Genomic DNA, 13664 nt, shown 5'->3' with positions numbered 1-13664 from the left:
TCATGTTAGGGATAAATGAAGTGTTCCACCAGCAATGACTCATACTTCCAAAACTGTTTTTGAAGAGCCACGGGGCCAACTCGTATTTACCTCTGAGAAGTTCAGCCTGGGTGGGCAAGGATACCAGAGAGCTGCCGTGGACGAGAGAACAATCAGTGAAGCGATTCAAGCCCCTCCTCCTCGTAGTTTTCCCTGTGCCACGGACCCGTGGAAGAGATGGGGCCAGTTTTCCTGTAGAAAGTCCCTTTCTCTGGATTGATCTGCTTGCTCCCCTGTGGCATTGTATTAACTGCTTCTCCATTTTTTGTTTCCTAACAACTTAAAGTTATATTGAAGGATGTATTGGATGTAGTTACAACATTTTTGGCAAGAATCCTTCACAGGTGGTGGTGGGTACTTCATTCTGTATCATGTCAGATGGCACAGAATGTCTGCTTGTTTTGCTCTTACTGATAAGTGGGTCCAGATAATGACAGCTTGCTCTACCTTATAAGGTATATTTTTCCTCTGGATTTTTCCCTAGGGGATGAGACTTTGTCAGCCTGTGGCTATCACCCCACGGCTTTGGCATTCATTGATGATTGTAGCCTGGATCAGTTATTTCAATTGTGATTTTAAAGCTGTCCCTACTTCCACATTTATAAATGGAATGCTTCTGCAAAGAAGAGCTTTCCCACATCAGCTAGAGTTCCTTGGTAACCCGGAATTCGTATGTACCGGTAAGTCGGGAATCACACTTAATTATGCCCCGTAATAATTTTGAGAATAAGGAGTTGATACTCAATAGCTACCTCCAATAGTGGCAAATTAGATTTATTTTTGCTTTCCCTTATTTTGATTATCCTTATAAACTTGTGACTTTTTATTTGATGGGTTTTAATCAATTATAATAATTTTTTTTAATGCTCAAATATTCCCATCTTTGGACAATGGGGCCTTTTTTTAGGGGGCTCCTTGTGACCTTTGACATGTTATGGAGCTATTTTTAAACATTTAATTAAATTTAATTTTAAATACCAGTATAGTTAACATATCGTGTCATATTAGTTTCAGGTGTACAATACATTGATTTAACAATTCCATACATCACCCGATGGCTCATCATGACAAGTGCACTCCTGAATCCCCATCACTCATTTAACCCATCCCCCATTCACCTCCCCTCTGGTAGCTGCCGGTTTGTTTTCTGCAATTAAGAGTCTGGGAGTGCCTGGGTGGGTCAGTCAATTAAGCATCCGACTTGGGCTCAGGTCATGATCTCACCGCTCGTGAGTTCGAGCCCCACGTCGGGCTCTGTGCTGACAGCTCAGAGCCTGGAACCTTTTTCCTCTGTGTATGTCTCTCTCTCTGCCCCTACCCTGCTCACACTCTGTCTCTCTATCTCTCAAAAATAAATAAACATTGGAAAAATTTTTTTAAAGTACATATATCTTTTTGAGTTAGTGTTTTTGTTTTCTTTGGGTAAATACCCAGTACTGCAATTACTGGATCATAAAGTAATTCTATTTTTAATTTTTTAAGGAACCTCCATACTGTTTCCCAGAGTGGCTATGCCAGTTTGCACTCCCACCCACAGTGCACAAGAGTTCCTTTTTCTCTACATCCTCACCAACACCTGTTGTTTCTTGTGTTGTTGATTTTAGCCATTCTGACAGGTGTGAGGTGGTCTCTCATTGTAGTTTTGATTTATATTTCCCTGATAATGAGTGATGATGAGCATCTTTTCATGTGTCTGTTGGCCACATGTATGTCTTCTTTGGAGAAATGTCTATGTATGTCTTCTGCCCATTTTTTAAATTGGATTATGTGTGTTTTGGCATGGAGCTAGGTTTTTCAAAGCTGACTTATCACCACTCATGTGCCAGACCAGCTGATGAACAAGTCTGATAACAGCAAGGGACAGTGAGCTCATGGAGCCATAGGACCTCTGGTACATTGTTGATGGGTGTGGAAATTGGTGTGACCGTTTTGGAAAACAGTTTACCTTAAGCTACACATACACCTATGCTACGACTCAGAGATTCCACTCCTAGGAAGATACTCAAAAGAAATGATTGCATATGTTCACCAAAGGACATGGCACCCTTCATAACAGTTTCCCAAACTGGAAACTATGTGTTGATTGATGGCAGAATGGAAATATATCGTGATATATATATATGATATATATGATATATATACATATATACGTATATATCCATATATATCCATGGATATATATTCATATATATCCATGGATATATATATATATATGGATATATATATATATCTGCACTGTCAGTGTAGAGCCCAATGCGGGGCTCATACCCATGAACCATGAGATCATGACCTGAGCCAAAGTCAAGAGTTGGACACTTAACTGACTGAGCCACCCAGGCCCCGACTCCTTCATTTCTCTTGACAGGGTAGCTCTTACTATTTTCCTGATACAGATAAGGAAGCTCAGATTCAGACAGGTTAAGTGACTGGGCCAAGGCCACACAGCCAGTGGCGCGGGAGCTGGGGTTAGAACCGTGGAGTGCTGTGTGGCTCTTTATAAAGTATATTGGAAACATGTAGGAAAGAATAGAGAACAATGTAACAGATATCTGTGTGAAGATCACAGGGCTAGAACAAATCCTGATGTTGCCTCCTACTTGGTTGGGAATCCTTGAGGTCCTGGAGACATTCTGATGAAACCGAAGTCAGCTTTGGGCCTTTCTCCAACGCGTTTCTCTCTCTCCCTACACGTAACCCTGTCTGAGGTCATTGTGAATCTCTGTCATCCACGTTATTTACTTTATTACATCCGTACACATCTCTAACTCATACACAGCATCATTTCGCATGTTTTACGCTGTGGTTTCATGCGGGATCTATAATCGGGCTACATGCTTGTTGTCATTCAATGTTATGTTTCTGAGATTTATCCACACAGATGTGTGTATTCTGGTTTGTTCTAATTTCTGCAGATGGTTCCGTTGCACGAATGCACCTAGAGTAGCCATCCATTCTTCCGTTGAGGGGCGCTGGGTTCATTTTCTGACACCTTCCCAGTTATTACAAAAAACGCTGCTGTGAATGCCTGGCGCGCATGCCTACACCTCCCTTGGACTGGGGGCAAGGGTTTCTTCCCTCTGCATCTGCAAGGGCGAGGGCGGCAGGGCGTTTGCACCTTCAGCTTTACCAAGTAATGCCAAGCCATTCTCCAAAGAGGCTGCCCTGAGGAGCGCCACGCGGCAGAGGGTCCCGGCCAGGCCAGGTCAGGACGGCGCTCTTGTCTGCTTTCTGCCAAAGGAAGGGTGAGGAGTGGTGTCTTCTCGGCTGCTCATCCCCCCCGACCACCCCCCCCCCCCCCCGCTTTTTTTTTGCTTATCGTTTTGTAGACCTTCTTTAGGTACCCTGTTTCTAAACCAGGTCTAAGGGACTTTGCCGATGCGGTTCCTGCTTCTCCGGATCCCTGCTGTCCGGGTTGTGTCGGGAGCAGGCCCTGCCAGGGCCTGGGGAGCGAGCCTGGTCCCGGGGGTAGGGCGGGGGCCCACCGCCTCAACGCAGGCAGTTGTCGGGTCAGGCCACCAGGGGGAGGAGCTGCTTCCCTGACATCCTCGCCTGGTTCGCGGCCGCAACGTCGGGAAACGCGGCCTCCCGGAGAGGGGCAAGGAGGGTGGGTCTGGGCTGGCGCCCCAGGAGGGGCGTGGCCTTGACCCTGAAAGCAGGGTGAGCCCCTCTGATGGTGGCGCTGAAGGAGGCGGCCCTGGCTAGCTGGCACCTGACGCCTGGGCGGGGCAGCCCTTGTCCACGGGACAGTGACCCGCAAGTCTGCGGCTGGAGCCACCAGGTCCAAGGCCGTTTTCCAGGTGGCCCTGTTTTCCCGCTCCATATGCTACCATCCTTCGTCCTTCCTGGGTTTAAGTGGACCAAAGAGCAATCCGTTTGGCAGCTCGACCTCCCTCCTCCGGGGAGCCTGATGTAATCAGTGTTCTTGGCCCTTGAGTCCTGACTGCCCTGAGTTTCACACCCCGCCTGTCTGACCCGGGTCCTGTCTGACCCGCAGCTGCTGCAGGCGAGACTGGGGCTGGGCGGGGGCGGCGGAATCCTGCGAGACGAAAGCCCTGACGCGGGGGAGAGTCTGGCTGGGTGGCTCCCAGCGGAGAGAGCCAGGGACGCAGGACTGAGGGCTGTAGGTCCCCAGGGACCAGCTGTGGGTGCGGCCACTCGGACCCCTGCGCTGGAGGGACACTGGGCACGTGGTTGGCACACAGAGACAGGTCTGGGTGTGACTCCCCACCCCGGTGTGCCCCCAACCCCCTGACTTTGGACAAGCATCAGTCTTCCTGTCTCTAAAATGGGAGTGATCACAGCAGCAGCGATTGGCTGGCAGGTCTGCCAAGCGCTTTGGAGGTTAAATGACTGAAGGATGTAGGGCCCGTGGGGAGCTGTGGTGGGGTTAACTGTCATTAGTCATATAGAGAAAACCCTCCTGCAGACAGTGCAAAGTGACTGGAAATTATGTCTTTTTCTGAAAGACAATGCATGTGCTTAGTTCAATTGCCACACAGAGTATATAGAAAAAATTTGGTTTCAGGGGCATCTGGGTGACTCAGTTGGTTAAGCGTCTGACTTCGGCTCAGGTCGTGATCCTGTGGTCCATGAGTTCCAGCCCGGGCTCGGGCTCTGTGCTGACAGCTCAGAGTCTGGAGCCTGCTTTGGATTCTATGTCTCCCTCTCTCTCTGCTCCTCCCCAGCTCATGCTCTGTTCTCTCTGTCTCTCAAAAATGAGTAAATGTTAAAACAAAATTTAAAAAAAAATTTGGTTTCTCCCTTCCCTGTCTGACCCCAGTCTCCCAGTTCCAGAGTCCTGGAGGGGTGCAGTGTACCAGCTTCTTAGGAATTTTGCTATATACCCCCACACCCCCCAATGCCTACATATACACCCAGGCACACACACATGTATACACACACACTCAGTCGTGTACACATGCACATACTGCTGGGAAAATAATTAAAATCTCTTGCCAACCCAGAAAACCTCTCCACGAAGATAGAAGAGAAAGAAAACAGTTTTGTTATTGAATAAGCATTGAACCAGACTGCACGCATCATGGGTAATCCGCTAAAGAGGTTGCAAAGAAGAAAACAACAGCTTACCTTTTTATACAGCCTGGCAGACACAAGCCATTGCCCACGTGCTAGTTGTCTTTACCCAGAGGAAAAGTGAAATTCCTCCCATCCTTTGACAAGCAGGCAGTTGCGTCCTGGGACCTGGCAAGAGGGGTGACAGGCACCAACCTTCTGAATGTTTACATTTTAGAGAGGGAGGCTTGACTCTGAGAAAACCAGTCCCAGGATGCAAAACCATCAAGAAGCTTATTTAGCTTTTATTTATTTTTAAAAAGTTTATTTTATTTATTTATTTATTTATTTATTTATTTATTTATTTATTTTGTCATCTCTACACCCAATGTGGGGCTCGAACTCACAACCCTGTGATTAAGAGTCACATGCTCTTCTGACTGAGCCAGGTAGGTGCCTCCTTATTTAGCTTTTTTTTTTTTTTTTAATTTTTGAGAGAGAGAGAGAGAGAGAGAGTATCCCAAGCAGGCTCCATGCTGTCAGTGCAGAGCCTGATGCAGGACTCAATCTCATGATCTCTGAGATCATGACCTGAGCAGAAATCAGGAGTCTCATGCTCAACCAACTGAGCCATCCAGGCACCCCGTTATTAAACTTTAAAAGAGAGTGACATACCAGGCACCTGGGTGGCTCAGTTGGTTGGGTGTCCAACTCTTGATTTGGGCTCAGGTCATGAACTCACAGTTTGTGAGTTCGAGCCCCACGTGGGGCTCTGTGCTGGCAGTGTGGAGCCTGCTTAGGATTCTCTCTCTCCCTCTCTCTCTCTCTCTCTGTCCCCTGCCTTCTTGCTCTCTCTCTCTAAATAAATAAACTTAAAAAAAAGAGAGAGAGATTTACATACATCTCAAGGAGACAGAGATATAGCATTTACAATGTCAACTTTTCTAAAGGAAATGCTGAAGTGTGGGAGAGGGTCTGGCTTTCCTGTCATGCACCAGATAAGACCCAATTTCTTTAGTTTTAGGTTTGTATTCACCCTTACAGGGCAAACTCATACATATATACACACTCACACACCGCCATACACACATTATAGGCACACACGCTCTTGTACACATATACACATGCGTCTGCATACACACATAACACTCTCATAAACACTCACACACATGCATACATGGACACAGACATGTGTGGTGGTGCTCATGGCCTTGTCCACATCCCGCCAATGGAACCGGGTTATATACTTAGTTCTCCATCTTGCCCTTTTCACTTGACATTGCACCACAGAGATTGTCTCTTCCTGGTAGAGGAATTAACGATAATTAATGGTAATGCAGACCCCTAACTTTTAGGTGAGTCAATATTCCCCTAGGCGCTTCATCTACATGCGTGCTTTTAACCCCCATACCCTAAGGGTTGCATACTACTATACCCCCATTTTACAGATGGGGCAACAGAGGCTCAGAGAGGCCCCGAGGGCCACACCTGGTGCTGTTTCGTGGTCTTTGAGCAGTGACGTTCTCCACCACGTGCATGCACACGAGCGAGTGGGGAGGGGACCGGGGTCAGCTGAGTGGGTCGTGTTTGGTTCTGCCACAAGCTCCTGGTGTGGCCTTGCAAGAGTCCTTCCCAGCTTGGGCCTGGGGTCCCCCTTCTGGCGGGTGAGAGGTTGGGCCTGTGGTGCGTCCAGGCCAGCTCTGAGTTTTGCTGGTTCCAGGGCCTCCAAACTGTGGCTCCATTAGCTCCTGAGAACCAGGCGCTGCCCTGCCGAGGCTCTTCAGTGACTCGGGCATGGAAGGCCCTTTCCTGCAATAATGGAGAACACCCGGCATAGGAGTGGAGGGTGCCTGCTTGTTGAGGATCTTTCATCCCTGTCCTCACCCATGTCCCTGCCCCTATTCCCTTCCTAGTCATTAATTCCAGCTCAGGCTTTGCATTCTTATAAACTGATGTAAACACCAGTCATAGCTGAGCCTTGGTAAGGTGTGGCTAGCTTTCCTCTCCGGGGTTAATGATGCCCTGATTTTTATTTATTTTTTTCCTTTGGCTTAGCTTTCTATGTTCTGGAGAGACTGAAGAGGGGAGTTCCCAGAGCAGTGCATGGACCATGGTAGATACTCAGCAAGAGTGTGTCGCAAGAGTGAAGAGTTCTTGGTGCTGTGGGGGGAGCTGAACAACGGTCTGGTCCAAATGTCTGGTCTTCACAGCTATCCTGAGACCGATGCTGTTCTTTCTCACCCTTCTTTTCGCAGACTGAGAAACTGAGGCAGAGAGGTTTCAGGTCACATAAGGTGGGTGGTGTGGGATGTGGCCCTGGAGAGCTGTGGGTAGAGAGAGGCCCCAGGGTCACTCCCCCAGGTTACGAAATTTTCTCCTCCAAAGGGGGGATATGCACTTCACTTCATTCATTCTCCAACACCCTGCAAGTGGAGTAGAAATGATTAGTCCCACTGTCTAGGTAGGGACCAGAAAGGTAGGAGAGGGGATGAGGGGTGCCCAAGGCCACACAGCAGGGTGTGGGGGCTGGGATGGGAACTGGTTGGCCCCGCTTTCTCTGCACCCAGCTACTGGGGTTCTGGGCCATGAGAGAGGCCAGCAAGGTGGTGCTTGCGTGGGTCTGCTTTTGAGACAGAAAACTTTTTTTGGTAGGGCTCGGTGGCGATTAGAGAGTATGTGTGCTGGTATTTTAACTAATCTCTATGCCCAATGTGGGGCTAGAACTCACAACCCTGAGATCAAGAGTCACATGCTCTACCCACTGAGCCAGCCAGTGACTTTTTTTCCGGCTGAAAGTTGTGCACATAATGATTGGAAACCACTTGGGCAGAGTGAGTGCAAAATGTGTGGACTCCAACCCCTCATAAGATGTCCTTTGTTGCATATGCATTCATCTCTCCTCTAGAACGTGAACTTGTGGAGGGCAGGGCCCTGCATCACGGATCTCTGCCCAGCACAGCCCTGGCTCAAGAAAAGTGAGAAAGACCAGGTTCCCCACTGCGGGTGAGTTCTGATCCTCCTCTCGAGGCTCCCCTCTGAGTAGCTCCTTGGTGGCAAGGGGCCTCCCGCTAGCTCAGGGCTGAGCCCTCCAATGTGCCAAGTGGAGAAAGGGGGAGAGTGGCTCCATCTGGGCCGGAGCTGTCAGATCTGTGCCATGGGATGTCCTGATCCTGCCCTCTCCCTGGTCCGTCCTCCCAGGGCCCGCCCCTCAGATGCTACAGACACAGAGTCGGCTTCCTCCCCTTAGAATATGGTTCTGGAGACCCACAGCATTGCGAAGGCAGAGAAACCGGTGATCATTGCCACTGCTGGGCCTTAGACCATGCCTCTGACTCAAAGGAAGTGCCCTTGGGAGTGAAGAGCCCCGGGTTTGGTGTGGCACCAGAAGCTTCGGTTGCTCTTTCTGACCTCATTTTTCCTGTGCTGCACTGGCCCTTGGAGAGGACCCACTGCTGGGTCTTTCAATGCTGAGGGAGGTGCCTGGCCTCCCACGTGGGCTGTGACCACGCTCACACATCAGGTGCCCCTCTCGGTGCTGACTGGGTGCCCTCCTCGTGAGCCCTTCAGTGCGGCTCAGACCAGCCTTTGCATGAATCCACTCCGCTTCCTAACTTGGCTGCTACCTGTCATGTCTCTCCATAAGCCCAGATGCCACTGAGTGGCTTGAGACCACATGCAGCACAGCCGGGCACGCCCCTGCATCTGTCTCCCAGGCTCCCGGCCTCTACAGAGAACCTAAGTGCCGTGCAAAGCCCACTTTCCAAACAACCGCCAGTCTGGAATTGGGTGCCACAGCTCACAGCAATAGAGCAGGTCAGATCCCTACCCCTTCAAGTAACAGCTGGAGGGAACAACTGTGAAATCCCCATCCCTGGGTGATCTGTTAGAGAAATTAGGTCACACCTGTGATAAGGTGCAATATGGCCCATAAAAAAGAAAGTGAAACTCTCTCTTTTAGCCATATTGCTGAGTAAAAGCAGAATGGAAGAGAACCATGGTATATATGTGAAAACAAAAGACTAGGCATCTATTTTCCTTTATAATGGATGTATTTCCTTAGCTCAGTATTTCTCGTCAAGGGAATCTGATGGAAGGCACTGGAAGTTGGCAAACCTTTTCTGTGAAGGACCAGATGGTAAATATTCTGGGCTTCACGGGCCGGAGGTCTCCATCGCAGCTCCTTGGGTCTGCTGCTGCAGCCGGAAAGACAAAACGTACATGGTGAGTGTGGCTGTGCCCCCAGAACATTTTATTCACAAAAACAGGTGGTGGGTGGGATTAGTAGGAAACAAAAACACTGGAGTTTTGAGAGGAAAATACTGGAGAGATAGCTCGGAAACCATCGGCCAGGCATGCAGAACTCCCCTCACAGAGGGAATGAAGACACTCTCAGATATCCCAGCAACTGGACTGTTTGAGTCCTCCCCTTGGGCGGGGCTAGCAAATGTCACCCCAGGAGCAAGTGGCTTTGGTGGGGGAGGGTTGGAGTGTTGGGAAATCTTGGGCTGCAAGTAACTCAGGGAAGTCTGAACTTAGGGAACATTTATCGAAACAAGTGGCATGTGGCAAAAAGTCCCATGGCTGGTTCATTCCGTGGCTTCAGCGTGTTATCCAGGACCTGGGTCTCTCCACGCCCCCAGGTGGTCCCCATCTATGGGTCAACTGCAGCTGCCTCTGTTTGTCTCCTTGTCACTGCAGGGCAGTGGCTGCAGCCCCAGTGGCACACAGACTTGAAAAGACTTGGCAGAGAAAACCCTTCCAAAAGTCCCTCCAGAGATGTCCCTCTAGATCCCTTTGGCCGAGACTATTCCACATGGCCTGTTAAGCTAGCTATGGTACAAGCAATGGCTTCTGTGACCGCTTCATGCAGGACTTCCTGATGAGCTGGGACAGCCTCCTTGTTGTTGCAAACAAGGATGGGGCCAGCTGGGGCCGCTAGGGCTGGCAAAGAAGTGGGGTGAGTCAACTACACCCCAAACCCTCTTTTCTCTCTTGATGACTCCCGGCTGGAGTGAACGGCTGAAGCCATCTGGTTGGTGGCTGTCTTTAAGGGTCACTGGTAGAGGGAGCAGGACCCCTGAAAACATTTTCTGGGTTTTGGTTTTGGGTGACTGGCCATTCTCCTGTGGTAAAGCTCCCAGCATCTCTCTGCTCTCTGAATCTGCTAGCAAACCACACACACCCTCTGTTTCTGTGCAATGGACTTGCTGTCCTAACCTCGCGGTTACCAGGTTAGTTCAGCTTCGGTGACAGGGACTCCTGCCCGTGTCTGCTCTCACCCTGCCCATCCACACTGCACCCTGGAGGGTTGTTCCTGAAGGACTTCCCTGCCTGAAACCGAGGTGCCAAGGCAGCGACCGACTCCTTGGTGTGGCATCCAAGGCCTTTCATGATTGGCCTCATCTCTTTTTCCTGACATCCTCCTGTGTTTCAACCGTCCTGGAAGCAGGGTCACCTCCTGCCCCCCTTCCCACCTCACACGTCCTGGCCTCTGGGCCTTGCTTGCTCCCCGTGATCTTCTGGCGGGACATCCCTCCCTGCCCTCCCCGGGATGCTCAGTACTTGCTGGGCACAGGAGTCCCTTCTTCAAGAGAAATCTACATGGAATTGCAATATGAAAAACAATAAAAGTGATGGTTCATTATCGTACATTTTTATTTTGTAAGTTCAAACTGAAAGCATTTGCTCATCATAAAGTCGATCAGTGAGAACAGTGGTGCTTTCTTGGCGGATGCAGACCAGACGGGGCTGAGCTGATGGCTGCCATCTCTTGCCAGCCTCAGCCTCCGGATCATTTCCCTACTATGGTGTGCTGCTCAGTGTCCGGAAGTCCTGCCTCACGCAGAGTCGATGTTTTCTGAGAGTCCTCCACTGAGATACTGGGACAGCCTTCAGCTGAGATGAGGAAAGGAGCGGGAGGAATTCAAAGCTGAATCTCTGACAATATCTGCCAGCAGGAGGGCAGAGACATCTTGTTTTTAATTACAAATATGAAAGTCAGACAAAAAGCACCTCGGGCTTAAAATAGACACTAAAGCGAAGGCTTGCTTGTTTACCTGCACACCACCTGGAGGGCCTGAGTGGCTGGCTCTGGGGAGCTAAGAACCCCCTCACACCACATGCACGGCTCCCCTATAATCTCACGAGTCCACTCAAGTACTGGTTGTTGTGGGCACCATGCTTTGGGAAATGCAGACTACAATGACGATGCTACTAGAAATAACGGCAGGTGAAGGATGTTTATTGTCTTAGTATCGAGCAGGGACTGGGCTCAGCACTTTCTCACTCGGTCCTCACACCAACCCTAGAAATGATTTTTCTTCCCATCCTTCATGTGGGGAAAATGAGGCTTTAGAAAAGGTTATTTTTGGCCAAGATCACACGGCTGGCTAAGTAGCAACGCTGGCACCAGGGCCGAGATCTTGAACCCAGTGCCTCTAGAAGATGGATCACGACGTGCCGAACAGGCCTCCTTGACACACGGAAATGTGGCAGCTTCTAGTGTGTGTGTGCAGCAGGCACCGTGGTTCTGCTAAGAGGAAGTTGGGGAAACAGACCTGTGGGGGGCTCTCTGCAACCATGGCTTCCATGGCCAGCACTGCCCACTCCCAGAACTGCTCTGCCTTTGCAGCAAGAAAAATAATCCACAGATTGTGGAGAAGGATCAGCTCATTTGAACTCACGTGAGTAGTGTTCTTAGAACCCTCTGTATAAACACAGAGAATGTGTTTGCGCCTCACTGCCTACGAGCACACTTTGCTCACCGTGGGCTTCGAGTAGCACAGTTGCAAAGTGCAAAGTGACAGACACGGCCCCTGCCCTCCCAGAGCCTGGCCTACTTGGGGACAACCTGCGCTGGTCTAAGTGGACCCCCTGGGTGGTGGCAGAAGCAGGTTTCCAACTGGCTCCAGCTTCCATGGACCTGGCTCTTCTGCCTGGTGTAGCCTCTCGCTGGAATCTGGCGACATGGGCTGATGGGCATCACGGCCACACAGCTCTGCACCAGAGAAGAGCCATCTCGATCTAGCATTGTCTCCTTCTGGGAAAATTCTAGGGAATTTGCTGACCACTCCTGTGTAAGCAAGAGTCCCGTGCACTGGGAAACTCGGGAGAAGCTACCAAAATGCATTCTTTGAATCCATTGTGCTTCCAAGAGTATGGATGGCCAGGAAAATAGATGGATTTCCCACGTGTCATTTACATGTCAGCCCTAAAGCATATTTTGGGAGTGCCTGTTTTCTGATGATGCTCAACCGGGGGCTGAAGCAGGCAGCTCCATCCCTACCTTCCAGTCTTGGGGAAGATATTGCAAAGGCTGGGTAAGAGGGCAGGCGGCAGGTAGCCAAAAGAATATGCTTCCTCTCTTCTTCACTCCAGGGCCTGGGCTATGGGTGGCCTAGGCCAGTTGCATGCAGCCAGGGCCAGTGTCCAGAAGGTCATATGCACTTGAGAGCTGGCCAAGGGCAGCTTAGATAAGTCTCGTCCAGGGCACTGTGCCAACCTGAGTGGGCCAGTGTAGCAGGGCTCCCCATCTCTGTCCCTGACACTGCCCTGGCCCAGGGTGGAGTTCCTCTCTGCTCACTGTGGTTGGGCTTGAGTGCCTGAGCTGTTGGCAACTTGTGGTCCACCGCTAGCCCCGTTTTGGGCAATGTTGTTGCAGTAGAAGAGTATCATACACGAGAATAGAAAGCCTTTGTAAGACTGAAACCAGAACAGAGCAGAGAGAGAAGTCTTCCTTTAACATCACAGGATGTTGAGATAATTCCCCTGCTCAGAAACCAGGTCCACAATCCTTGCTTTTCCAGGTGTTGGTCACTTATCTGCAACCTTCTTTTCCAACCTTAGTAGCAGAGCCTATGGCCCTGGCAACCTGACCCAGCTCTGGGCCTTTGCTCAGCTGTTTCTGTGATGTCCCCATCAGCTGCACCCATGGGACTGCTTCTTCCTCATCCTCCGAGGCCCTGGTGAAAGGCCTGCTCCTTGACAGTGCAGTCCTTGAGTCCCAGCAGCATGAGGTCCCTCCATCACCCGATTCCTATGGCACTCACCCTGTGTTCTTCCTGTGCTGTCGCCACACTTGGCCTTGTAACGTCTTGTCCATCCTAGCCGACTGGAGGTCCCTGAGCACAGACTCTGCTCACTCCCTATCACAGCACCAAGCACACGCTGCTATGCACATGGACCACTATGCCTGCAACACACATGTCCAGGGTGATTGGCTGGGGCCTGTGGCTCTCTCCATTCCTAATGCCTCCTGTGCAGATGTAGCAGGAGGTCCTACAGCAAACACTGACTTCAGTGCTCATTGCCTTCTTCCACCAAATCTGAAGGTGGGGGGATGAGGTCTCGGGGGTTCATCCTGGCCACCAGGCAGACATCGTAACTGTCATGCATGAGGACATCAATGGCTACAACATTCCACTGGTTTTCCCATGGGTCTAGCTCCAGTATTTCTTTGGAGATAACTTCATGTCGATCTGAAAAATAGCAAGGTAGGAAGACAAAAATATCATGGGGGTAGTAAATTCAGAGGCCATTTTCACTCTATTTAACAACTTCCTCTAAAAGGCATCAAGTACCAAAATGAAAAAACAACTGAATAAACATACTTT

The 13664-nt window shown here is 50.0% G+C and overlaps 1 protein-coding gene and 1 long non-coding RNA gene across 7 annotated transcripts in view; one reads left to right on the top strand and one right to left on the bottom strand.

Annotated features, from left to right (window-relative positions):
* Nucleotides 1–7230: 7230 nt before the first annotated feature.
* LOC131509727 (uncharacterized) lies at nucleotides 7231–9864 on the top strand. Its single transcript, XR_009260671.1, has 4 exons — nucleotides 7231–7346; nucleotides 7958–8055; nucleotides 8251–9273; nucleotides 9751–9864. It is a non-coding gene; the product is annotated as an uncharacterized LOC131509727 (long non-coding RNA).
* Nucleotides 9865–10688: 824 nt separating this feature from the next.
* Nucleotides 10689–13664, bottom strand: part of KBTBD12 (kelch repeat and BTB domain containing 12) — a 78151-nt gene continuing 75175 nt past the window's right edge. For 5 of the 6 annotated variants that reach the window (XM_058725775.1, XM_058725774.1, XM_058725776.1 and 2 more), the window contains one exon: nucleotides 10689–13529. In XM_058725775.1, the coding sequence (XP_058581758.1) occupies nucleotides 13348–13529 (182 nt within the window). In that variant the 3' untranslated portion in view covers nucleotides 10689–13347. The remainder of the gene's footprint in view (nucleotides 13530–13664) is intronic. The other variant, XR_009260670.1, reaches the window with a different exon arrangement.

The sequence above is a fragment of the Neofelis nebulosa genome, chromosome 4 (assembly GCF_028018385.1).
Source record: "Neofelis nebulosa isolate mNeoNeb1 chromosome 4, mNeoNeb1.pri, whole genome shotgun sequence".
NCBI classification, from domain to species: Eukaryota; Metazoa; Chordata; class Mammalia; order Carnivora; family Felidae; genus Neofelis; species Neofelis nebulosa.
This window is presented reverse-complemented; position numbering and strand designations above follow the sequence as displayed.